The sequence below is a fragment of the Hippocampus zosterae genome, chromosome 9, assembly GCF_025434085.1.
Source record: "Hippocampus zosterae strain Florida chromosome 9, ASM2543408v3, whole genome shotgun sequence".
NCBI lineage: Eukaryota > Metazoa > Chordata > Actinopteri > Syngnathiformes > Syngnathidae > Hippocampus > Hippocampus zosterae.
Genome location: NC_067459.1, coordinates 20,395,174 through 20,421,722, shown reverse-complemented (window position 1 = coordinate 20,421,722; position 26,549 = coordinate 20,395,174). Strand labels below are relative to the sequence as shown.

General features: G+C 42.9%; 3 protein-coding genes across 25 annotated transcripts in view; all 3 read left to right on the top strand.

The window, feature by feature from the left end:
- The first annotated feature begins 668 nt into the window (after nt 1-668).
- On the top strand, nt 669-17,535 carry LOC127607447 (trichohyalin-like). 13 transcript variants are annotated; one of them, XM_052075773.1, is made up of 12 exons: nt 669-874; nt 3,840-4,655; nt 5,216-5,920; nt 6,281-6,825; nt 7,024-8,273; nt 14,745-14,857; nt 15,243-15,342; nt 15,713-15,857; nt 15,947-16,065; nt 16,267-16,436; nt 16,516-16,606; nt 16,762-17,535. In XM_052075773.1, the coding sequence occupies exons 2-11, from the start codon at nt 3,850-3,852 to the stop codon at nt 16,586-16,588; spliced, it is 4,026 nt and encodes a 1,341-aa protein (XP_051931733.1). In that variant the 5' UTR covers nt 669-874; nt 3,840-3,849; the 3' UTR covers nt 16,589-16,606; nt 16,762-17,535. The 13 variants fall into 13 exon arrangements, with proteins under 13 accessions (XP_051931733.1, XP_051931736.1, XP_051931734.1 ...); XM_052075776.1 differs by having other exon boundaries at nt 670-874; nt 5,216-6,464; nt 7,056-7,072; nt 7,265-8,273; XM_052075774.1 differs by having other exon boundaries at nt 670-874; nt 5,216-6,577; nt 6,968-7,072; nt 7,265-8,273.
- Nucleotides 17,536-17,925: 390 nt separating this feature from the next.
- On the top strand, nt 17,926-19,836 carry LOC127607464 (beta-crystallin B3-like). The gene is made up of 6 exons (XM_052075808.1): nt 17,926-18,068; nt 18,568-18,658; nt 18,737-18,852; nt 18,947-19,079; nt 19,153-19,295; nt 19,411-19,836. The coding sequence occupies exons 2-6, from the start codon at nt 18,584-18,586 to the stop codon at nt 19,688-19,690; spliced, it is 747 nt and encodes a 248-aa protein (XP_051931768.1). The 5' UTR covers nt 17,926-18,068; nt 18,568-18,583; the 3' UTR covers nt 19,691-19,836.
- A 774-nt stretch (nt 19,837-20,610) lies between these two features.
- Nucleotides 20,611-26,549, top strand: part of cita (citron rho-interacting serine/threonine kinase a) — a 32,401-nt gene continuing 26,462 nt past the window's right edge. For all 11 annotated transcript variants that reach the window (XM_052075753.1, XM_052075754.1, XM_052075747.1 and 8 more), the window contains exons 1-9: nt 20,611-20,765; nt 20,939-21,057; nt 21,159-21,300; nt 21,598-21,773; nt 22,784-22,885; nt 24,524-24,666; nt 24,976-25,069; nt 25,147-25,353; nt 25,761-25,914. In XM_052075753.1, the coding sequence (XP_051931713.1) occupies nt 20,956-21,057; nt 21,159-21,300; nt 21,598-21,773; nt 22,784-22,885; nt 24,524-24,666; nt 24,976-25,069; nt 25,147-25,353; nt 25,761-25,914 (1,120 nt within the window). In that variant the 5' untranslated portion in view covers nt 20,611-20,765; nt 20,939-20,955. The remainder of the gene's footprint in view (nt 20,766-20,938; nt 21,058-21,158; nt 21,301-21,597; nt 21,774-22,783; nt 22,886-24,523; nt 24,667-24,975; nt 25,070-25,146; nt 25,354-25,760; nt 25,915-26,549) is intronic.

Genomic DNA, 26,549 nt, shown 5'->3' with positions numbered 1-26,549 from the left:
CCTTAATACGATTCTTCTTGAGTCACTCCTTTGGTGGCTTGGCATTCAATCCACAGCCCATCTTCAGTGCACTTGTTGAGGAAATAAAGCACGACAGCTCCACAACATTATTGTATGTTCCTACCTCTGATGTATTTATTTTTTTGCCATCCAAACACAGAGAAACACTTTGATAACTGAAGCTTGGTTTCCTCTGGCAACAGCACTTACACAAAGACACATGTCACTGATGAGCTATCATTAGAATTGTCCCACGGGCTTCTCAAGTGGTCCTAAGGGGCTACCTGGTGCCCCCTGGCACCATTTGGTGACACCTTATCGAGCATCTGTATACAGCCATTGAATACAGCAAAACAAAGCAAGTTCGAGTGGACTTTTATTGTGGGCAGCCCAAGGCACAACTGCAAAGATTCCTGCTGTCGACTCAGGATCTCTGATGTTGTACCGATGACGTGGAAGGCAGTGGAGAAGTGCTCACTAGATTTACACGGATTTAAACATCTTTGTGGACAATATTTGAGAGAATTACTGTAGGTCTTTTATGCAAACGGGTAAATGCCTTGGGTCTTTGAGTTGAGATCGCTCTTGATTTTATTTTGAAGGCGCGGTCTGTATTTTCCCCTCTATCAATATGTGTAACTTAACCTCTAAAACTGTGTGCTAGGTCGAGCTGAGGAGGCGTGTGGAGGAGGGCCGGGAGTGTTTTCAGAGGCGTCCACACATTGTGACGCCTCCTTCGTGGGAATGAGGAAAAAACAGCGAGAAGCAGGCGAGACGGTGGAGGATAACGCAAAGTTATTTATATTTTCCGTTCTTAACTTCCTCCCACTTCCTTCCTTCTTCCCGATCTGTATGACTGCGTGAAGTCCAAAAGGTAAATCAAACACGTTATTTTACATCTATACGGAGCAGGTGCACGCCAAGCACGCCTTTTATATTTGTGCTGTAATTGTTGAACCGTGTGGAAATTTGCATGCCTTCAACGCCTTGGCCGATCGTTCTGGTTGATTTACTTGCAAAAGTTCCACACTTTTAATGACTTTTCTCCAGTTCAGTGACCGAGGGTTGACCGTTGACGTGTATATCCGTTACTTATTAACACGCTCGTAAAACAGCTCGGGTCTAACGGATTTTATATTGTATTGTTATTTCAAGTGGCGTCTTTGTGGGCTTCTGAAGGCGCTGCATCACTCGACGAAAGCAGGTGAGCAGCGCGTGAAAGGTGGGCAAGCCAAACAAACATGACGAAGCAGAACGATTTCCACGGTTAAGCGTGGCTACATACACCGAATATATTATAATATATATACCACCCCGCCCCATGTAAATAAAAATAGACGCGAACAGTGATATTTGAAATCAAACAAAGCTCTACATTTGTGATTTTGTGTTCAGGAGGCTGACACCTTATGGGTGGGGATCTGAGAGACCAGTCGGTTCCAAAAGACTGACAGGTCAAACCAGATGCTGCAAACAATGCCTGGGGAATTTGTAGTGACACATTTGGAAACGTCACTTTACACTCCGTGTAAACACAACGTCACTCTTGTGAGAGTGCCTGCTATTGGCCAAAAAATGCTCCCCCATGGTTGTTCAGTAGCCGATCCTCAAACCGCTATCGACATGTGGATCTCAGACCAAACTGATTCGTTTGCAAAAGTGTATGGAAAGGTGGTTTCACTTTAGGTTGATACCTTTAATATCCTGCCTAAGGCATGTACTTGTCGGCTCTTTGTTCTCACCCCAAAACAAGTCACTCGGAGAACAATTGTTTCTAACTCGGTAGGTTTTTGTTCCCTCAAATGTCATTGACATTTCTGCACACCAGTAGGACAATTTTGGCATACTAATAGTAGGACAATTATTTATGGTCCTACCGAGGCCAAACTATGCACTGTGTAAAAAAAAAGTGCTCTTTTTTTAAAAACTGCGTGCTACTGCAAGTGAAATTATAAAGTCATTCTAGTTAACTTCTTGCAGTTAGCACGTTGTACTCATAGTGTGCAACACCACAGCTAGAGACGAGACAGTTGTTTGACCGTGCTGCAGTCATTCTACTGATGCGCTGAATTGAACTAGTGAGGGCAAAGAGCATACTAATATATGGACCTTAAGCTAAATATCCGGCATATCAAATGCATGTTCAAATGGCTTTCCATGAAAGTGTGATCGTAATTTTAACATCTTGAAACAATGGAGGCCTCAATAGATGTCACTGCTTGGCAGCAACCAGTAGATGGCTCATTTGATGGCTAGTGTGCTCCCTAAATGGGCTGCAGAGGAAATCGGCCAGGAAGTACTGTCTGCCAAGTCTGTAGGAGCTCTTATAATGACTTCCTGATCTAATTGACCCCGCATATGTGTCTGTCAGCTGCCAGTTTGGACAGCTATTTATTGTACGCAACACCGTAAACGATATTGGAAGTTGTTGGGTTTACTAATCTCAGACAAATATCTAAAGACTATTGTTGCATTACTTTGTAAGTCCTTACTTAAATTGGCCCACTTTCTGATACTCTGCTTGTTGCTTCAAATCATGGGTTTCAACTTTATTTGACCAAATACATGTTCTGTAATAACATACAACCTCACAACGTCAACAAATATACATCCATCCTGCAATGGGCTTGTAACCGAAGGGCATGTCGTATTTCCAACGTTTGAGTTACTTTAGCTGCGATCGGGCAGTGACCAGTCCAGAGTCAGACTATCCCCTCACCTTTCCACTAAAGTGAGTTGGGAGGCGCACCAGCTCACCCTCAACTGTAGTGACGGTAGGCAATACAAAAAAGTGATTGATTTATGACTATGATTTATAATGATTATACCTGACAGACTTATTCAAAATATCCATATGGCAATTATGGTGTTGTCGGAATACTTATGTATTTTAGTTTAATAATCATACACTTGCATATTAATAATGATGAATTGATTATGCTTGCAATGAAGAATGCTTATGCTCTTCATAAATATATGCTCATACTTATAATAAAGAATGCCTAGTGCACTGTGTGAGAGTTAGTGGACACAACCACCTTTCCAAGAATGTGGTTGGAAAGAGATAAGGTAATAAGACAAAACGAGAGCAAGGCCGGACGTGGACGCAGCAGTCAACACCAGCTGCAGCTTACTTGGTGTTTTGAGTAACGATTGCACACATGTACATCGTTTTCACTCACATACACACACATATAGTCAAACAAGTTCAGTGTGTGTGTTCAACAGCCGTCTCTCCTTTGGTTGGACACACCCCTGTATTTGATTCTCAATGAGAAAATAAATGAGAGGGCGAGCTTGGTGATCCGTGGGTGACGTGCAAAGAGTTGAAACCTAACCCCCCCCCCCCCCCCCCCACACACACACATACACACACCCCAAACATGCCAGACTGGCAAAGTTCAGTTTTGTAACATTGTAAGAGTTTGCCCAATCGTTTAGGTTACCGATGCATGTAATGATTTATTAAGTGATCATTAAGAATTCGGTGGCTTCTTTTGAACTGGTTCTTGATAAAGTATGTCTTGAAGCAATTAAGGCAAATATGGATGCCATACCTGGCTCTAAAAGGCATCGGCAAAGTTGATCCAGTCTGGAGTTTGTGGACCTCGCAATAGGCAGATCAATTCTCCCCTTTAATTTACTGGCAATTATGATAATAATTAATAATGTCAAAGGGGGAAAGCGAGACGAAAAAAATGAAGCAATCCAAGGTGGATGGCTTAATGGTGTTGTAATGATTGTTTGAGTTATGGGGCCGTTTTCTCCATGCCTACATTGGTGTTTTCCAGCTGTTGTTTTTTTTTTAAACTCCTCTTTTTCACTTTCTCTCATTTTAGAAACCCAACGATGCAGAGCACAGTTGACTCACCGCAGGTGATAGATGTCACAAAATCCAAGCCATCGCTCCCCCCCAAGCCTCGACTTTCTGCCAAGCCTTTCTCTACACAGAAAAACACCATTCGCTCTATAAATGCTCCGCGGGCTGTTAATGTGTCCTCCAAAGACAAGGCTGAAAAACCCGTGGGTAAAACTCCCCCTAAACCCTTGACCAAACAGTCCACAAAACCACCTCAACAAAAGTCCACGACCGTCAATACAAAGGATCCCAAAAAACAAATCAAAGCTGAAACCAAACCTGTTGCAGTCCAGAAAGAAGTTGCCAAAACGAACCACAAGGCAGAGACTCAGGTGATAACTAACACAAAATCCAATGATGTTGAAAAGAGTGAAGACAAATCTCCGGCGACCACGATCCAAAAGCCTGACGAATCGCCGGACAATGACTCATCAAAAACCAATGAAACATTTCAGTGGGGCGGAACCAGGAAGCGCTTGTCCATGGAGCTAACCTCCAAGTTTAACTCTGGTGGTGCGCCTCGACCCGTTGACCGCAGCAGATCTCTATCTCTCAACAAAGGAAAAGAAAATGCAGACCAGCCTAAACCGAACATGCCAGAGTCATCCGCCCCAGAAAGTGATGAGGGCAAAGTGGTGGAAGAAAGCAGCGGAGGTGGCAGCATCAAACGCCGGATCAGTCTTCTATTTGACTCTGCGTCAAAGCCGGAGGTTTCTGTGAAGAGAGTGCAGCCCGAGTTTGTCAATGAAACGGCTGGTGTCAAGGAGCGAATCAAAAACTGGACTCAGGAGACCAGGTCAGTACGCCTTCTTTTTGCTGTGTTGTCATCATTCTCGGCAATCATAAATGTAATCATGAATGTCCAATCTTTGATTGTACGATGTCACAGGGAACTTGTGCTTCCACTGGGCTGGATAAAGTGGTATTAGTGCATCCCAGTGGTCGAGTGGTTAGCACGTCGACCTCACAGCGCAGCCAGAGATCGAAAGTTCGATCCCGGCTCCGGCCTTCCTGTGTGGAGTTTGCATGCTCTCCCTGTGCCTGCGTGGGTTTTCTCCGGGTACTCCGGTTTCCTCCCAGATTCCAAAAACATGCACGACAGGCTGATTGAACACTCTAAATTGTCCTTTAGAAAAAAATAGCCTTCAAGGTGGCTGAATGATATCAGAAGAAGATCTAATTGTGATTTTTTTTTCCTGACAGACATTGCAGTTTTGTTTTTGCTTACGTAGCTAGTCATTTTTCAAGCTCAATGACGGGCCCCATGTCGCAAACTGTCGAAAACTGCGGCTAACTTTTTGAAAGCTAACATGGGCGTTTGCTTTTCAATTGAATTACTCTCATTTTTCTCCCCAGCTCAGTGCCATCAACCGTGCCAACAATAGAGAAGACTCAGAAATTGCCAGCTGTTTCCGAAGCGGAGACCACGTCGTTGCCCGACACGACTGAAAAACCTCAGACAGAACAACTGCACACATCAGAGGAGTCGGAGCATAAGTCATTAGCAGAAGACGACGATGCCGACGATGCCTCCTCTCCTGAAATGGATAGAAGCCGAGATGCTGCCAAACGTCGTTCTGCTCAAATCGCTGCGGTTGAGAGTGACGACGGAGAAGCCCCTCTTACCACCGGATCGAAAGCGGAAAGCAAATCAAAGGAACAAGCAGCTCTTAATAGCAAGGACGAGGACATCAGTGAGGTGGAAGAAATAAAACAATTGGAATCGGAGAAAAGGCGAAAAGCTGAGGAAAGAAAAAAGCAAAGCTGGATTTTACAGGAGGAGAAGAATCAAAAAGAAGAGGAGGAGGAGAACAAGAGGAAGAAAGAAGAAGCCAATCATAGAGAAAAGGAGAGCAGGGTGGAGGCCGAAAAAGAAAAACTAAGGCTGAAGAAAAAAGATGAGAGGCAAAGAAGGGAGGATTCGGAGAAAGAGAGACTGAAGAAAGAAGAGATCAAAAGAGAGGAAGAGAAAGAAAGATTGAGGCAAGAAGAGAAGCAGAGAAGGGATGAATTGTTGAGAGAAGACGAGGAGAGAAAGCGGGAGGAGGAGGAGAAAGAAAGGTTGAGGCTGAAAAGGGAGGAGGAGAAGCAGAGAAGAGAGGCCCTGGAGAGAGAAAGGAGGGCGGAGGAGTTGGAAAGGACGAAAGTGAAGAAGCTGGAAGAGGAGAAGCGGAGAAGGGAGGAACTGGAGAAAGAGAGCCTGGGAGAAGAGGAGAGAAGAAGGGAAGAGAAAGAAAGATTGAGGCTAAAGAAGGAAGAAGCGGAGAGACGGGAAAGAGAGGAAGAAGAGAAAGAAAAGCTAAGAGAAGAGGAGCGAAGAAGGGAGGAGAGAGACAGAATGAGGCTGAAGAGGGAAGAAGAGGAGCGGCAAAGAAAGGAGGAATTGGAGCAGGAAAAAATAAGGGAAGAGGAGAAAGCGAGACTGAGGATGAAGAAGGAAGAAGAGGAGAGGCAAAGAAGGGAGGAATTGCAGAGGGAAAGATTGATGGAAGAGGAGAGAAGAAGGCAAGAGATAGAAAGATTGAGGCAGAAGAGAGAAGAAGAGGAGAGGCGGAGAAGGGAGGAACTGGAGAGGGAAAAGCTCCAGGAAGAGGAGAGAAGGAGAGTGGAAATTGAAAGAATGAGAGTGAAAAAGTTGGAAGAGGAGAAGCAGAGAAGGGAGGAACTGGAGAAAGAAAGGCTGAGAGAAGAGGAGAGAAGGAGGGAAGAGATCGAAAGGTTGAGACTGAAGAGAGAAGAGGAGAGACACAGAACGGAAGAATTGGAGAGGGAACGAACGAAGGAACAGGAGAGAAGAAGGGAAGAGATAGAAAAATTGAGGCTAAGGAGGGAAGAAGAGGAGAGACTGAGAAGGGAGGAATTGGAGAGGGAACGAATGAAGGAACAGGAGAGAAGAGAAGAGATAGAAAAATTGAGGCTAAGGAGGGAAGAAGAGGAGAGACTGAGAAGAGAGGAATTGGAGAGGGAAAGAAGGAAGGAACAGGAGAGAAAAAGGGAAGAGGAAAGGAGGAGAGAGGAGAAAGAAAGATTGAAGCTGATGAGGGAAGAAGAGGAGAGACTGAGAAGGGAGGAATTGGAGAGGGAAAGAGTCAAGGAAGAGATGGAAAGATTGAGGCTGAAGAGGGAAGAAGAAGAGAGACTGAGAAGAGAGGAATTGGAGAGGGCTCGACTGCGGGAAGAGGAAAGGAGGAGAGAGGAGAAAGAAAGGTTGAGGCTGAAGAGGGAAGAAGAGGAAAGACACCGAAGAGAGGAATTGGAGAGGGAAAAGCTTCGGGAAGAGGAGAGAAGGAGAGTGGAGATTGAAAGAATGAGAGTGAAAAAGTTGGAAGAGGAGAAGCAGAGAAGGGAGGAACTGGAGAAAGAAAGGCTGAGAGAAGAGGAGAGAAGGAGGGAAGAGATCGAGAGGCTGAAGAGGGAAGAAGAGGAGAGACGGAGAAGGGAGGAATTGGAGAGGGAAAGGCTAAGGGAGGAAGAGAAAAGGAGGGAGGAGATCGAAAGATTGAGAGTCAGCATGGAAGAAGAGGAGAGGCTGAGAAGGGAGGAATGGGAGAGGGAAAAACTCAGGGCGGAGGAGACGAGGAGGGAGGAGATTGAACGAGCGAGACTGGCAATGGCAGAAGAGGAGAGACGGAGACGGGTTGAATTTGAGAGGGAAAGAATGAAGGAAGAGGAGCAGAGGAGGGACGAGATCGAGAGACTCAGGCTGAAGGTCGAACAAAACGAGAGGCAGAAACAGGAGGACCTGGAGAGGGAAAAACTGGAGAGGGAAAAACTGGAGGAAGAGGAGAGCAGGAGGGACGAAATGGAAAGACTGCGGCTCATGATCAAAGAAGAGGAGCGACAGAGACGGGAGGAAAGGGAGCAGAGAAAACAGGAATCCAGGGTGGCGCAAGCGCTCAAGGAGGAGGAGTCCAGGACCAGACGCAAGATGGAGATGAAAATGCAACAACAAAAGGGGGGGTTGGAGAGACACAGGGGGGAGGCGCAAAGGGACTTCGGCGAAAAGACGGAGCCAAATTTCATCGGCTTTGACGCTAACGATTTGCCTCAAACGCCGTACAAACCTTACGCGGAAACCGGCATCGTTTACGACAACTTCTCGGTCAGCGAGCCCAAGCCTGTGGCGCCGGCGGATGTCGGTCATTTCGATGACTTTTCGGTGAGGCCGACCCGATGGGGGTCACAGAAAAATGTGGAGGCAATCACACGGGACGCAAGGGAAGACGCTCGGGTGGCTCCGGATGGTGCCGCTCGAGAGAGAGTGCACATGGAAGGGGCCTTTGGGGCCTTTGAGCCGAAATCAACCTTCGTGCGCCCGGACGGCGAGGAGGACCACCGAGAGCAAGAGGAGGAGTCTCAAGAGCGGGAGCCGCAGATCGAGTTGGCAAAAGGAGGCAAATATTACAAGTATGAGGTAAAGTCACATTTCTTTGAACTCTTTTTATGGATCTTTACAAGCCATGATTACAATTGAACATGAGCCCAACATGGACCGTGATTCAGTAAACGCCCATTCGGCTTCTTGTATTGAAGTATGACTCATTTTTAAAATATTAATACATCATTGAGAATTTGATTTCCCAATAACTTTATTTGGGGTTCATCAAAAGGCATTTCAAATGGTCCTCAACGTGTGCTGACATCCCTTCAACAGAAATGAAATGTGATTGGTGAAGTCTTCCTTCTGGATTTTTTTCCCCAACAGGTTTTAGGTCACGTTCAAGGTGAAAACGTTTCAAATTGATTTTCTCCACAAAAAAAAAAAACTGCCATTTGTGGTGGTGCGTAGACTTTTTATACTTGATATGTTGGAGTGGAAACCCAGGCTTTAAAAGTGGATATTGGGCAAAACCACTAAAGTCATTGAACAGACTTTGTATAAGTGATATTTTACCATTGACTCAGCCGCTCGCTGTCCGACACAATAAGAAAAAAAAAATCTTGTTCTTCTCGCTTCACCTGGTTACGCCATGCCCTAAAAAGAACACCGCTGTACTTTAAGTGGGCGTGAGTGATCGTGACTAATGAAACTACGCCAGCCAAGAATTGACCTGCCTTGCGTCACGATAGTCGATAATGACGATTATGGATGAGCGGTCACGATCATATGGTCAGTCTCTGCTGGCGTTGCTTTGAAATGTGATACCTGGATAGCTCAAGCGCTAAAAGAAATATGAACCTCTGACTTGTGTCAATCCGTTGCTAGTTCTCAAACGACATTCATAACCTTTGTTACGCTCTACTCTGTTCGCTGTAACGTTATGGTCTGCATCTGTGAGGTTGAGACTGAGACGTCTTGAGGAATTGGTGTCTGAATTTTTATTTATTTTTTTTAGTTGTTGCGCCCTATTTGGGGAAAGTTTTTGTGAAAACAATAATCTGTTGTCCTTTTGAAATAGACTTTTTTTTGGATTAGATGATCTTTTAGGAAAGGGAAAGCCATCACTGTCATTTTGGTGGTAAAACCCACACTATCGAATTTGGAGTCACCAATATTGGTGGACAAGCACACATCTCATGTTGTGTCGGCCGCATTGTTAACATTGACGATGTCAATAAACTGCTGTCTGTTTGTCATTACCGCAATATCGTAAATGTATTGTACTTTTCCCATCTGTAGGGAAAGCCCTGAAGTTGCTGCTTAAAGGAGAAATTAACCCCCCACCCCCTTCCCACCACCCCCGCCATCATTTAAAGCAGTTCCTAGGTGTCTTCCTTCATAAAATATCTCAGACATTCTTACGGCAAAATAGATAGTAGATAAAAGTCCACTTTGTACCTCCTGATTGAACTCTGGTTCACATCACACGATTTGTGGGGTCGGATCAGTCAGTCAACTGCTGAGTGTGGCTTCTGTTACCATGACGACTCGGGGTGGAGTTGGGGTCCGATGACGTGGCTTTTCAATGTTCCCCATTTTATGTCTTTGCGCGATATATCGCAATTTTTTTCCTAACCTATCTATTGAGTTAATCTTAAAAAACAAAAAAGAAGAATTCAAAAAAGGCAGCAAGCAACAACATTTAGAGACTTTTTATGGCGTTACTGGCAACTTTCCGAATCCCTGCAGCACAGATGTTCGCCCTTCCGTGTCCGGGCTGCCAATGAATAACACAGTAAATGAGAGAAGCCGCCTGTGACCATTTTAACCGTTGTTTTGATTGATGCTTGCAAATTGGCAGGATTATAACCGATTTCCATGTGGAGGTGGTGGCGCGCGTGATAACATTTTGGTGCAAATGTGAATAACAATGTTTTATATTTGTCAAAATAGAGCTGTTCACCAATTACTTTGGAGTCAGACTTGTGTTGACTTGCGCTATACTGAAATGACATTTTATGCCAGAGTAGGATTTAACTGGCTTGTAGCCATCTCCCGCCTTGTTCTTGTCAGTCCAGACGCTGCTGATTGCGTAAATTGTTGCTCGCTATAAAATATTTGGACAAACAAACACAAAGATACTGTAATTTATTACATGTACAGATTTTACTTTTTTTTCACTTCTTCTTCACTTCGCAGTGTAGTTCTGCAGTTTTCACCGCAAATCCTTTTTGTTATTTACAACAGCGACATATGTTTACACACGTTGTGTGTTCAGGCTATAAACAAGCACATACCTCTCATTAAACACAAGCCTCTAAGCCTGCACGAGATAAAAAAAAAATCGGCATATTATTCATCGCAAAGAAAGATCTTTTGAGAGTGCAAAGCAAGCAGAGGCAGATCAGATCACCTGCCTGTTTGAACATGCATCATTATTTTTTTTTTTGCAGAGAAAACTGTGGGCTCTCTTGCACGGATCTCTGTGGTTAGACAGTCTGTACTCAGTGCGTGCGTCATTGTGATACTCCCTCAATCTTTTTCGCCTGTTTGCATGCTTTAGCAAACAAGCCCTAACCTACATGTGGTGAGCTATTATCAGATGGCCCTGCGCATGTTAAACTCAAAGAGAAAAGAGTCCAGGTTAAAAAAATAAATAAATACAGAATAAAAAACAATTAGCGCAATGCTACATTACAAGACAAAAATAAAATTACCTTCGTTACAACAGGGGTGGGTAAACTGATATTGCCCAAGGTACACGTTAGTTTTAAAAAAAAATGTAATGGGCAGATGGGACAGCTCATTTGTAAATGGTGTAAACTAAAAAGTTAAAATGTAATAGTGTAGGTTATTTTGAAATTACAATAATAGTGTGTTTCCATGTTTAAACGCGTTTTTAAATTGTGTCTATAATTAATTATAAATGGAGGCTGTGGCTGAGTTGAAAGTGACATCAGGGTCAGCGGTTCAAATCCCAGCTCCGACTGATCACATCAGAGTGTCTTTGGGCAAGGTAACTGATCCCTAATTTGCTCCCAGTAGGCCCGGCAGTGCCTTGCATTGGCAGCAGCCGCTCATTGGTGTGTGCATGTGTGAAATTTAGCGTTTGTAATAGAGGATATAGCTTGAGGAACATGAACTGACCACCAACCATGCTTGCACCACCAGGGGGCAGTGCTGATGCTAAAGTTAAAACTTCCCACCGGTGCTTTTGCTGTCTAGAACCCTGACATAATTTTAATTGTAACGCAATTAAGAATGTCTTGCCTTTGAAGACTGCATCTGGGTTATGTAATTAATGAACTAAACCGAGAAAAGCTTGAACAGGTCAAATGTGTCAATGGGCAAACACGACGTGTACAGTCGACTGAGTACTGTACATTTTTTCCGGCTATACTGAGCAAAGCGCATAAAGACAGACAGGATACATCGGCCAGTATCAAGGTAGTGTGTGATCACCACATCCTAATTCGGATCTGAGTGAAAGGCTTGCGTGTCACAGTGACCAAACAAGGTCAATCTACATGCTAAGACTCTGCTTTGAGCCTGTCAACCGGCCCACTTCACAGCACACCAAAGAGGCCGGGCTTAACTGTGGACAAGAAGGTTCACATGTCCTTTGACCAATCTGGAGCTCACATTTGCTCCGACATTCCAAGAGGATTCCTGGCTAGGAATGCCGCCCTCAGACAAGGCCTGCTTCGAATCAGTAAACTACATCATGACCCAGTCGAGGACACGTCCATTACTTTTTGGATTTTCTCTTGCAAAGCATAGATCTTACAAGATGAGCGCTTAATTTGACCCGGACCCCGCCTTTGGACGTCTGCCTTTGCTCCCAAAAGGATACAGCACGAAATGGAAATGAAACTGCCTGTCTCTGAAGAAGACTCATCAACTGACACAGATTATTCTTGTACAATGAGGTACACTTGATGGGGTTTCTTGTGATGGCTGTTTACAATGCCACCGCAGTGAATCTCTGAAGGCTCCTGTTGTTTTTTGCTGCCTTGAATGACAACAAATACCTGGTTTCAGGTCGGGGCCATGAGCTGAAATCAAAATAAGAAAAGCAATGGTGCTTAATCCATGACAATTTTATGGACATTACTTCTACAGAAAGTCACTTTTCACAATCTCGGATTTTCTGTGGAGACCCCAGTCGCCGTGGTATTTATATGAGCTCTCCAACCATGCAGTACTTTGGAGGAAAACTGTCAGCTGCCCAGCTTCATGTGGCAGGCTGGGTGGGCTGTGTGCGACGCTCCTTTCAGGGGGCTCTTGCGCTAGTCTGGAGCACTGCAGAGGAGGACGAGGACAACGAAGAAAACAAAGGTGGAAACGGCAATGGGAGATTACAGAAAGCCGTTTTGTCTCTCCGCAGCTTTGCCCACCATAGCAGGAGATCAATGCGTCACTTTTCCATCAGAAGTCGACAAAAGAGATCCACTGAAACCTGCACTGTAAGAGCCGCTCTTGTAACCCAGCATACAGCACCATAAGTCTTGGGCCACCAATGATTTTGTTGTTGGGTTTTTTTTTCTATTAATCATTTTAGAAAAAGTCCTATTTTGGTGTACAAAAAAAAATCCCACATTATCTCGATTAATATGTATGAATGAACGTCACATGAACAACATGCCATTGCTTTTAGTGACGATCTGGAAAGGATCATTTCGTCATCGATCAATATGTACACATGTGAATTTGTGGATAGGAATGAGTGAGTTTGTGTCAATTAATGGTTCTTATTGATTGTACCTTTCCCAAGCCCTAATTCTTTTATGAGGGATTCCCCTAGACAAATGCATACAGTACACAAAATACTGGATGGAGCTTAGTGGTCAGCCTGTTTCAGGAAAAAACATGGTTACCCGATAAGGTCTTCCAAATGTGGTGTTTTATCAGTCCCAAGCATGCCTTTTCCCTCTCTATGGTGTCGTGTGTCATTGATATGGCAGCGGACAATAACAATGTGACAAAGAGTCAACGCAAAGAATTACATCCTACTTTGGCTGAATATGCCTTAGCACCTTGACTGGGTTTCTGACTTTGTAACCATGTAAATTTTGGGGGTGGCCATACATCCTCGCTTTTCATGACCTTAAAAAACGGGTTACTAGCTTAAATTGTCCACGAATGTATTTTTTCAGTCTCCGTACATTCATCCTTTGCTCTGTCGCTCATGTTTCTCTGTGGTTCCTGCCATCTTGCAAGGCTTTGGCTGGGCTCATTTTAAATGTTAGACACGACACCAGCGATTTGTTGTGCTGTCACAATACGTCTTGTAATTTTAGCAGATTTCATAAGCTTAAAATCTGGAAAGTTATATAACGGGGTAGGACTAGATACGTTTTTTACTTCTTCCTACTCCCTTGAACATAATAACTGTGTTGAATGAAGACTGATTTCTTTCTTTTATAATTTTTTATCTACCTTATTTTCTGTCAAATTGTTACTGTATATGTTTTATGTTCAATAAACAAACAAACAAACTCAGAAAGTTAAAATGCTACCATGCTAACAGCTAGTATGCTAACATCAGGCCTATTTGTATCTTTCCTGGTTAAAATGCTAGCTGGCATGTTAATCTAAAATCTTTCAATGTTGTTATCTGCCACGAGGAAGCATTTTCAGAGCTCTAACGTTAAAATGAGAGTATACTTTTGCATTGCATTTTGCTATGCTCACATTTGGCGTGTGAGAACAAAGCGCTTTGACACACCCTTTGGTTTATTTGGTAACATCTCATGACTCAATGGCATTCTTAAGAGCGGTATATTCATGTGCAGTTTGATGCTTTTGTGTTCCTTTTCCCGAAGAAATAGGATGCCATCCAAATAGGCCCTACATACAGTATTTCGGACAGGTTCCCATAAATCATCTCTGGTATACATTTGGACCAGGAATTATCATCTGTCACGTCTACATAATGCTACTTCTCACAAGAATTATAGCCTCATTCTATTACGGTGGCATTTTGTTCCTTACTTGACCATTATGCTCGAGGGGAGCTCACCAATGCATTTTATACATTGTATTTAGTTCGTTCTTGCTATATTGCTTCAAGATTGTCGAAATTTTGCCATAAATGGACACCGGTTTGAGCACGTAAAATCATACGGAGGCTCGGCGGAGTTTTCCCTCTGTATCTAAGTGACAGTATCAGACACTGGGATGCCCCAGGTGACAGATTGCTTTAATTTGGAATGTGCATGTGTGCACATACATTGCAGCATGTGGGTGTGACAGCAACTTGGAACTTTAGGATATGGGATATCTATATCATTGTGTGTCAGTCTGTGTTTGTGCGCGCTACTGTCTGCAAACACATGATCATGGTGTGAGAGTAACCGCAGCCTAGTCTCTTTAAGCAGCTCATTAAAAGACGCTTGCTTGGTTGCTCCTCACCCCTGTCTCCCCATGTAGTTTGTGATCTTTGCTCCGCGCACAGATGATTTTCTCCTTCAGTTCTCCATTATGTCATCCTAACGTGATGAGTACAAGTGACGTAACGGTGCAAAAATATCACTTTTTTTTTTTTGTGTGTGTGTCCCACAGGATCCCGACAGCAGTTACCGTACACATAGACATGGTGAAGAAACGGATGCTTTGATCGACTTGGAGTCAGAGAGGCAGCATGCAGCCTATGAGTGGAGGTCTAAAACTGACAGGTAGAGATTTACATGTTGACCGGTACAATGGAACTTAGTATGAATGGAATAAACACCTCTATACTCATTTGAAGAAAGTTACATTGTTTGAGGCTGAGCAGGGAGCAGAATTACCTTTTTGATCACATACACAGTGTCATTGAAGTCCCATTATTTAGCCTTTGGGTTATGTGTTGGAAAAGTTTAACTCAAAGTTGAGCTGTGGCTGTTGAAGCTCAAAAATGTACATTTGAGCTCTCTATGCCCTCTAGTGGTTTCAAGTTGTAAGAAATTGAGAAGAGTTTGGACCGGAAAATTCACAACAATGTGACTGCGTTGCAACAATAACTTGAGCTTTTTTCAGTTGGGAGCCTTGCTTATGTTTTTTTTCGGGCTGATTTCCAAGGACTGCTTTTCAACCAAGTCCGAGGTCTTTGACTGATCCATTCGCTGAGGTCTCTGATGATCTTGATGCAACTGAACTGGCGCAATCTTGTTTCCCTGAGGTTCGTGATGACTCTGTTTACACACCTTAGACCATTCAAGAATCTGATTTACACAAAGACGTAACCTTTGAGTGTACCACTTTGCATATTCACACATTGTACCGTTGAAGCATTAAGTTCAAACCAGGACACGGATCAATCTGATTTGTTGAGGTAATGGAACAGTTTTCCCTGTACATATTGGAAATTGAAATATTCCTCTTCAAGGTCAAATAAAATTGTATGTTCAGAAGTAATCCTCATCCCCTGCATTTTTTTTCCCAAAAAAATCTGTATTCAAACTGTAAAACTTTAGGTCCATTCGCCTTCAGATGGTCCACTCTATACAGTTAATATTGATTGATGCAAAATTCTAAATCCCATCGCACAGATCTCCACCCCCCTCCTCAACACCAAGGCACAGAAATCCAGGGCGGACTTGGGCAAGCAGCGCATCCGATCACGGCCATCACGTTCCAGCCGTTCGCAACCATCTACGATAGAAACTCCGGACTGGAGGTCTTGTGACTCCACAGGTCATCCTTAATCTCATTTTATCTCTCTCTCTCTCATATATATGTCGCTAGCTCCACATCCTAATGTATCAACTTTCTGCTGATTTCAGATGGAGGGCAAAGGGAGTCTGACTCAGAGGAGGAACAGCCAAAACCAAGGTTCGCCCCTTCTCCTTCTGCCTCCCGAAAGGTCCCTGTGTTTCCTGGCGTCAGCCCATTAACCCTCATCGTAAGTTCAAGGAAAGCTCATTCAGATGTTTGTCTTTTAGGAGTTTGCATCAGCCAGAGGCTGAGCTGCACTGTATTTGTTTATAGATTACTAACTGGGTGGGGGGGGGGGGGGCGGAAGTGAGTTCATGTTTCCTGACGCTCATACCAAATATTGTATGCTCTGGTGTGTGATGATACTGAACTAAACACACTACCTTAGGCTCAGATGAAAAAGAGAGCAGAAGGGCGAGAGGAGACTGAAGACAACAAGGAAAGTCCAAATGATGAAGTGGTGCCACCTCCTTCCCCACTGCCCCGCCTTCCTCGCTCTGCTGCCCAGCTTGCCGGAGCCGCACGAGTACTTCCACCCATAGGCGCCACAGATGGAGGGTAAGAGTAGCATAAAAAGATAAATGCTGGGTAAATAAGAGTTCTAGCCCCTTTCACAAAATCTTTGTGTGTCTCTCAGTGCGGTCTCTCCAGCTTGGCTGACAGAGCTGAAGTCTAAAAAGCGTATCAGTCAACATGAAGGGGAATGGTAGCAGAGCTGCAGGTGGCAGGTCAGGACTATGAGTCGAAAAAAAAAAAAAAGATGAAAATATGTTGTTCATTCGTCAGAAATTTGTCACCTTTGCTGTGTGTTCTCCGTGTTTAAAAGGAAAATGGATGTGAATGTTAGTCATTTGATGTCTTCTCTGGACTGTGTTCCCCACAGGAACCACCGTGCTAAAGGGCAGAATCCATCCATGTCAGATGTTTGTGCTGAGAGACACCTCACCAAGGTGTATATTTGGCACTTGAGTGCCTTATTTGTACATTTGAGCCAGATCTGAAATATGCAAAACGGAACGCAGGCCTTTTTGAAACGGAATATTTTCAGTCGTTGCAAACGAATAGTCCCGGAAATGATTTGCCAAGGCTATGTGACATTTTATAGTCATGGCAAGTACATGTTTGAACTAATGCTGCAAAGTCAACCAGTGATCGTCAACGGAATGCAGAACATGACATCAATTGCCAATTTTTTTTCTATTTTGTTCTTTGTTGCTGTCTGTTATTGACCGTGGACTCATGCCATTCGGCCCGCCTCAGGAAATCCAGAGTCACTCACAAGTTCTCATCAATGCAGATCACCCCTTGTCTTTCGTTGAACATAATTTGATCTTTCATGGTAAACATTTGCACTTTAAGAAATGCGGTAAGAAATATGGTTATGTACACCCTATTTTTGCCTCTACACATAAGTGATCAGACAATCATTTTACTTATATTCAGAGTACAACAAAGTAATCCAAACATCTCATGATAACATCAGCAAGCTGAAGAGGAAGGCTTTTATGTTACCGCACCGTGTGAATATGTTTATCGAATTGAGATTTTTTTTCTTTTTTTATGTGCCTTTGTTTTCTAATGAAAAAACAATAACCAAACAAGTCATTTATTTACATTTTGTTGCAATTTATTAAAAAGCTTTTCTATGAAATGTCAATGAGTGTAAGTTCTTATTTGTGGCAAAACCTGCACATGATGATTCAGCTGATTAAATGAACTCTTGTGACAGAAGTTGGCGTCGTAAGAGGAGGGTTAGCGTGCAAGCTGAAGAACCAGCCATGGAGCCGCCAGGTGTAGAGCAAGGTAGCTGGGTGTGGTCCAGATTGCTGAGTGAGAAAGATCTCAGCTCATTCTCTTGGCGCGCTGGCAGAGTATGTGCCCGCTATAGGATCATGGTCAGGATGGCAGCACGAGCAGAGCTGGGCCGCATTCGCCAGGGACAGAGGGCAAGCCTATTGAGAAGCAGTGTGACGGACACAATGGGTGCGACAGACTTGCTGCATCAACAGGCTTTTTGCTGCTGTGGCCAGAAATAAACCATAAATACCCCCCTGGCCTCCACCGACTGCTCGCCAGGCTTCCACACCCACTTACGCACCCTCACACTAAGACAGACTGACAAGAAAGAAAAAGAACAACGCAAGACAGGGATATTGGCTTGTACCAGGTGCACTGACGCAAGCCATCCAGGTGAACAAAATATTTATGTGGCCATCAAGATCCTTATCAAGTTTGTTTTTCCTACTTTCTAACGAGTTCTGCCTTATCTGCCACAGAATGCTTGCTTCCAAACAGTATGTACTATTAATGTGTAATTTGATTCTGCTAAGCCGCCATCGAATGAGATAAAAAAAAAATGCTGCCTTCATCAACAATAAGCATGCGGTAATGTTAAAGGGACACCTCTTTGAACGTGTCAGTCAAAACTGAACATAATTAATTGTAAAGGAACTTTTTATGTTTGGATCTCATTTGATTGTGCAGCAGCGTCATATGTTGCAAATGATGTTTTTGTAAATGTACTTAAAGCACGACTGTTTGGCTGTACAAGGCAATGAAACGATTTAAGATTCTATTCTGCAGAAATAATTTAAGCAAATCTAAAATGAGCCCCGTAGACTATGACGGTGTGAGTGTGCCATATTGTTTGTCTACATTAGTGAAGACATATAAATGTTAAATCGTATAGCAACGAACTAAGGAAAATGACAGATCAACAAGGAAGCCCAGACCAGTTACCTGCAGAGAAGGGCCAGGGAGGAGCTGGAGCCTCATATAAGGTACTTGAATGACACAAACTGAGTAAATAGGACTTACCAAAAAGGACTTGGTCATTCATGTTAATATTTGCGTCATAGTTGACCGTTTTCGAGTTGGAGAACTTCCGTGGAAAGAAAGTGGAATTATCTGGCGAATGTAAAGATGTGCTGGAGAAGACACAGAAAGTTGGCTCCATCATTGTGGAATCTGGACCGTGAGTGATTGCGTCTCCGTTGAATATTTAAAGACCCCACCAACCAAAAAACACGGACCGATGTGTGTACGTTATTTTCTCTCCTGTGTTCCAGATGGATTGGTTTTGAACATCCACGTTTTGCAGGTGAGAAGTTTGTATTGGAGAAGGGGGAGTATCCCCGCTGGAGCACCTGGACCAACTGCCAGAGTCACTTCTGTCTGAGCTCTTTCAGGCCCCTAAAAGTGGTCCGTATTCATAATGCTCATTGTCACGTCAACAAATACAACAGGAAATTCAAGCGAGTGTGTCTCTCTCCAGGACAGTGCAGATCACAAGCTGCACCTGTTTGAGAACGCAGGTTTTGAAGGCAGGAAAATGGAGATTGTTGACGATGATGTTCCCAGTCTGTGGGTTTATGGTTTCCAGGATCGAGTTGCCAGTGCTAAGGCCATCAACGGCACGTAAGATACAATCTCCTGGCTTTTCGGTGTTATCTGCATGGTTGAAATGCCGGTGTAAAAGTTTGGATTATCGTTGGAGAGCTGTCATTCAGTCCACTGTACTTTGCCTCTTAAGGTGGGTGGGTTACATGTACCCGGGCTACAGAGGACGCCAGTATGTGTTTGAGCACGGAGACTTTAAGCACTGGAATGACTGGGGAGCCACTGCGCCTCAGATCCAGTCTGTCCGACGTGTGAGGGACATGCAGTGGCACAAGAGGGGGTGCTTCATTGCCACCACTCCAAATCCAAATCCCAACTCTAAACCTAAACCCACTCCCAACCCCAATCCTGTTCCTAACCCTACTCCAAATCCCAAACCGTCTCCAAATACCAAATCACAAACACAGCCTTAAGCCTAAAACCACAATTCCAGCACCTCCTTACACCTCCTGGGACAAGCCGAAGCCACTGTGATATGACATTGACTCATTACTGGCATTTGTAAGGATGAAATATGCATTTGTGATCACAAATAATAATAAAACAATCCCCGACTGTTGATTGTCTACGTGGAATTTATATACATATATTTTTAAATCAGTAATATGATGTCGTGCAGTCACGGTGATTTCAATTTTTTTAGAGCCGAAGTACACATTTTACTTCAGGAAAATCTCATGTCACGTCTACCTTTTGCCATCTAAAAGAAGGATATTTAATTATCTTGTCCTTCACAAGATTTTGCCTCTGTAGATATTTAAACAAAAATGCATTATTTGGAGTAAATAAGTAATCATTTTTGCAGATGTTCAAAAGTAAAAATGCATGTTGTTATTTCTTCAAACAATTTTATATACACATTTGCACTTTTTTTCCCACCTCACCCTGAAATGAGCAGGCCCATCAGCCCATTCAAAATTAAATGTGACAATTGAGCGCAAAACTTTCGCCCAAAAAAGTAAGCTATGACTCATCAAACATAAAATATTCATCCACTGTTTTGCAAAGATGTCAGATGAGTCATAGTGATATATTTAAAAAGTACATTAAACATGCTGTATTACGTTTGCCATGTATCACGGAACTATTCACGAATACATTAATTCAGTTTGGTGAAAACTGCTCACAGCTTCTTTTTTAGCTGATAAACGAACGTCAGTCACTTCTTGCGAACCTGCGAAGCAAAAGGACGGACTATGTGATTGGTTAAAGTTATGAGGCCTGCCCACAAATATAGATCTAACCAATCAAATGCCACCTTTACACGGGCCTGGCCAATCACATGCTATCTCATTGAAGTACACTAGAACTGATGGGCGGGCAACGCGCAAAATTTGAAAGTTTACCGGAAGCAATGACAAACAAGGAGGAAGCCACCGGTCGTTTTGTATTGTGAAGTCTATTTGTAATATATTCGTAAAGGGACTACCGGTACTTGCATGGAAGTTCCATGAGGGGCCCCACGCTTTGGGTTTTATGTCTGTGAGTGTAAGTGAAGACGAAAGTCCAACTTTATTTTCGTTAATAAATACGGGTTTTAGCTAACTTACACTTAGCATGCTGTGTTTACAAATGTAACTCTTGTACATTTTGCGCTATTCTTAATCCATCACAACGTCACATTTAACCGGAGATCTGGTCTGTATGTGTCATTGGCATAGGATATATATTATTGAGAATGTTGAAGTTCAAATACGTGAGCCAGGGAGGCCTTAAAACGATGCCGACCTCCGCCGACGCTATCACTATCCGAAGCTCGAGACTCAATCAGCTGTTTCAGGTACACGTCTCTCTCCAACTGCTCCCAAAATATCAATATGTACAAAAACAAGCAAGTGCCATGAGGTAACTTCCTTTTTGTCCCTTCGTGTATTTCCACAGGGTCGAATCAACCTGAATGGGCAGCAACCAGGATGCCTCTTGGGTCGGGAGGAGTTTGTGGACTCTCTGTTGTTACTGTACCAAGAGTGCAAATCCCCCGAGTTGATGAAGATACACCATGTGGCCAACTTTGTAAACAAGTGTAAGCATATGACACACAAGTGCCTGTAGAGCTCCAGTTTGACCCATACCCAAGTGAGGACAAGTCTTCCGAAAAATTGATGGATGGATGTGTTGTATAGGATGAGCTCAGTAGTTGTATCACAAATCGATAAGCGACTCATTGTCCTGGATTGGTTGCCAGCAAATTGCAGAGGACTTAGTAGCAAATAACCATTCACACTTGCATTGAAACCTACGGTCAACTCTTTTGTTAATGAATTGCCACTGAACTGATGACCTGTGCACTAAACTGATTTGTTTTTGTGTATGGTGGCAGTTTCTGAGGTGGTCTCTGAGCTTCGGGCCTTGCAGCCGGGCCTTCATGACTTTGAGGTGTGCGCTGCAGTGGGTCACGGTCGCTTTGGCAAGGTTCAAGTTGTACGAGAGAAGGCAACAGGAGATATTTATGCTCTGAAAGTCATGGAAAAGACAGTTTTACGTGCTCAGGAAAATGTAAGTACATAAGTGAGTATTTCAGAGCTGATTTTTTTCTAAACTGTTTTAATATTGCTTGATTGGATCATTTTTCATCAAGACAACATGCTCTGTGCTCAATTTTCAAATTCAATCATTTTATTTCACTGGCCTCCTGTGTAGTTGCAATTAGAAGCACCTTGATTAGTGCAGGAAATTGTCAACCATTCACTGCTGTGTTGAAGAATGTTAGTGGCGTTAAGGATGGTGACTGTATGTTGAGAGGGATGAATATTTTATATGGTCACTTACTTTTTTCTAGGAAGCAGGAGTGTTTTCTTAAAAGCTACATATTATACGTTAGACATTGACTTTTCTTAATAATTGTATGACCATCAAGAAAGTGAAAATGATCTCTTTCACACTGGCTGTGAATTAACTTACTGTTTCCTGTGGGGGGGGATGTTTCGTAATTACTACATCCTGGAAGTCATGAAATGCCCTTTATTCAAATAAAGTAGTTGTTTTTGTTTTTCTTTAAAAAGGTTTGAGGCAAATACAGGTGAATGGTGAATATAAATAATTTTGACGTAGAAAAGGTTTTGTTTCTGGTGTGTCATGACTTATTTTGTAGGTTGTTTGGAGTATTTGAAAACAACAAAGAAAAAAAATGCCATAGTTGTGACCTGGCTCAGTTGTTGCAGTCAAAGAAAATCCCACTGGAGGATGCTGTCGAGTCAAACACTTACAGTGCAGATACATCATTTCACAACATGTGACTAACAGAACAGCTCACAGACAGAATAGTACATGAGTTGTAATAGAAAGAGAAGGAAAGTGAGCATTAAATGAGCAATGTAATGTAATGTACAAGAAATGCTTTGTTCAGGCTGCACATCTATGATTGAATCATTAAATGGAACCACCACATAAAAGGTTGTCGTTACATGAAATGATTGTTTTTTTTTATCATTTAAAACCAACAGAAATTAACGATTGCACGTTTTGTGATTTTATTCTTTGCATATTCTGGGCCCCATTTGATTCAGGTGGTTTTTCATGAAGAGGAGCGGAGAATTCTGTCTTTGAACTGCAGTCCCTGGATCCCACAGCTCTTCTGTGCTTTCCAGGATGACGAGCATGTCTATTTGGTGAGGCTGTGCTTTTATCCTCAATTCGCCACAACTCTTTTTATCATGACTATGGTACGCTGAATTCGATTCTCGGTTGCAACTGAATGTTAATCTTGACAAAATTATCCGGCATCGTACTGTGTGAATTAGTAATCAAGCAATGAGCTGGGCTAGACTCCAGCTCACCCAAAACCAAAATAAGAGATTGAAAAAATACATGGATCGATACACTCTCATGTAGTTTATTTGTAATTTGATTTACAAGAACACTGTAGTTATGTAATGTCAAGCCACTTTGAAAACATTCAAACTAATACGTTGTCAGGCACTGAAAACGGCGACCAGACTAGCGAGTGTCTCTTGAGGAAGATGAATAATTTGAATTAGTTGAGTTCAATGATAATGGAAAGGAGTATAAATACAGTACATGATTATCTTGACAGTGGAGAAAGTATAATTCTGCACAAAATCTCACGGTGTACCAAAATGTACTTATCGTGCTTTTGTGAAGGTTACTGTTTTTCCATTTTTCTTTCACAGCTGTGAGTTTCAGTACGTGAAACTAATAGAACAGTCAGAATAATACATGAGTTGCTCCAGGAAGGAACCTGAAGTGTGCAGTGTGAGGAACAACTTGTTTAAGAAAAAAAAAAGCGACACAAGGACAAAAATAGAAAATGCAAAATAAACCTTTTTTTCCCCTAAAACATTGACAATGTCCTTATGGTTTAGAACCGGTAGGAGACGTTGATTTCCTCTAAGGTTTAAATAAAATGTAATTTTGAAAAAAAATTTTGTCGTGTGTCAGGATCAATAAATATTGATGTCAACATTGAATTGATTGACAGTAATAAAGAACGTTACTCTCCAGTATTTATGATAATCTGTGTCCACACTGTTGACACTGTTTAGAGAAGTGAGCCCTCACATGTTTATCATGTCCGCCTCCATTCTTTCTCCCTTCGTGCGTTTTCTTTATTGCCCCTCTGTCTCACCCTGCTCCCCAGTAGAGCATGGAGCAAAATACAAAGCATCCATCTCTATCCGTGTGGTAGAGCGGCTCCCAGTCTCCCTTGTTGCTAGGTAACACAGCAAAATGCTCCCTCTCATTCAGACTTGCCGACCATTCATGCACCAGGGGCTCTCATCTGTTATGGCTATAATGGTTGCCGCCTTATAGCTGAAATCAGCCTGAACAAAAGCCTTTCATCTCCGCTTGCAGACAATAGAGGCGAGAAACGGAGAGACGCATTTAGATTTATGCTTGTAAACTTGGAAGACTTTTTTTTTTTCCATCGCCTTGTACTGGTTTGATGCTTATGAATACAGACAGGCATGCTCTGCAATGATTGTCCCGTTTGTGCCATTTCAGTTTTCTTTTAGAGGAACAGTTGTTTGACTGCAATGTCACGTATAATCTACCACCGCATCTGATGTTACATCATCTAAAATGAAAGCCACCCTATAATCCTAAACAGAAATGTGCTTTGATCTCACACATGGTTCTACTGTTGCCTGTTTTTCTAAATATAGTCCCGCTTCGAGATCTATCCTCAACATGAGCTAGCTGCGTATTTTAGTCACAACCAAACCAGACGCAAATAGCGATCCCGCCGGTATGTATTTGGTTTCTGACTGCCTCCAACTGTGTATTAGGCAATGGAGTACTTGCCAGGCGGCGACCTCCTGTCCCTGCTCAACCGATACGAGGAGCAGTTTGACGAGTCCATGGCTCAGTTCTATCTGGCCGAGCTGGTGGAGGCCATTCATGCTGTCCACCAGCTGGGCTATGTCCACAGGTGAGACTGCTTTGTGATCTTACAGAGTCATGGTGGTAGTTGCAGTTGTTGTTGAATGGGTATCTCCTGGCTAGAAATGACACAGGAAAAGGACAAACGCCTTTTTAGTGTAGTTGGAAATAGAATAGACAGTGAATTGTCTCTTGCCACTTTCTTGTTTCATCAACAGCTCCAAGCTACCCATTCATCAAACAGAAATTCACCTAATTTACAAAAAAAAAAAGTGCACTGACTTATTACGCATGTCACAAATGTGAGCCAACCACCACCTCCTTTAAAAGCAATCTCTTCGAACATAACCACTTACAGAGATGTCAAGCCCGAAAACGTCGTAATCGATCGGACTGGTCACATTAAACTGGCAGATTTTGGATCAGCTGCCAAGCTCACAGCTAATAAAATGGTGAGTGGATTATAATGTTTACTGTCTGTGTGAATGACTCTGTACTTGACTGGTGCGTCATTTTTATCTTTATCCAGGTGGCCACTCCCACAGTGCCTGTGGGAACCCAAGACTTCCTGTCCCCTGAGGTCTTGGAGGCCATGAACGGGGGCCCTCACAGCACCTACGGCGTGGAGTGTGACTGGTGGTCCCTCGGGGTCATTGCCTATGACATGATATATTCCAAACTGCCTTTCTCTGATGGCACTTCAACACGGACCATCCACAACATCCTCAACTTCCAGGTGCTTACCGTTTTGAAACTCTCAAATATGGAAAATTATACAGACAAGATGCTTCATTTGTTTATTCGCTTGTAATTGGGCTTCGTCTCTTAGTCCCCTCTGTAGTTTTGTTTTCTGTTTTAGCTTTTCTGACCTCAAACAGCAAAAATACATTTGGAGTGAACTTGAACAGAGATTGTAAGCCATGCCTTCTCATCTCAAAAATGTGACCTGACAAATTTTCATTTTAAGGAATGGACAAAAAAGAAAACAAAATCACACTAATAATGAGCAAAAAACAAGTTGCGTCAAATGGAATGCTTTCTACATCTTGCATGGTTAATGGACAGATATTGTTTACTCAATAAATACGTATATACCGTGTGTCTATATAACTGAACGTTGAAGTGGATGTTGTCTGCTTTTAGCATTATCTAAAGATTCCAGAAGAGCCGCGCGCCAGCAAACAGTTTGTCGACCTGGTGCTCAGTTTGCTGTGCGGAGCTAAAGAACGTCTGGGATTCCAAGGACTCAGATGCCACTCGTTTTTTTCCAGAGTGGACTGGAACAATTTACGACAAGGTGAGGTAGAGATTCTCCTCTGGCTATCTGTTGCTTTCTTATAGGGCCTGGCCGATTAATCAGCTGGGCGATTATGTGTGCCAATATTAGGCCTTTTCAAAATAATAATATTTTTAATAATAATTATTAGTTTTGGGGGATGTCTTCACTTCATAAACAAAATAATGGAGAAGAAATGTGATTAAAGGGCATCATGTAGAAGTCATATTGTGTTCATCAAGCTTGTATGCTGAGTTAAAAGAAAAAAATCAAATCAATGAAAGACTGATTGCATTAGCAACAGAACATGATGCTGGTTTGGATAACAGAGAAAGACGTGGAAGAGGTTGACATTTTCAGCTCAGCGTCTGTGATAAAATTACACACACTAGTCACATCGGGGAACATTTTCATTCAAGTGCCGTCACATTAGAATGCACAACAATGCTGTGATTCCCGAATGCGTCCGCTGTTTGCAATACGTCACGTTTTTAGATGAATCAACAGTTATTTTTGGTATTCTGACGTTGTTATCAAACATTGATATGCAAGCCCTCCCCTCTCTTCTCAAACGTTCTCATCTTTGATGAATTTTGATTGTAGTCATCTGCAGACGATGAGCCAATGTTTCGAATCCCCATTTGGCCTTTTGTGCC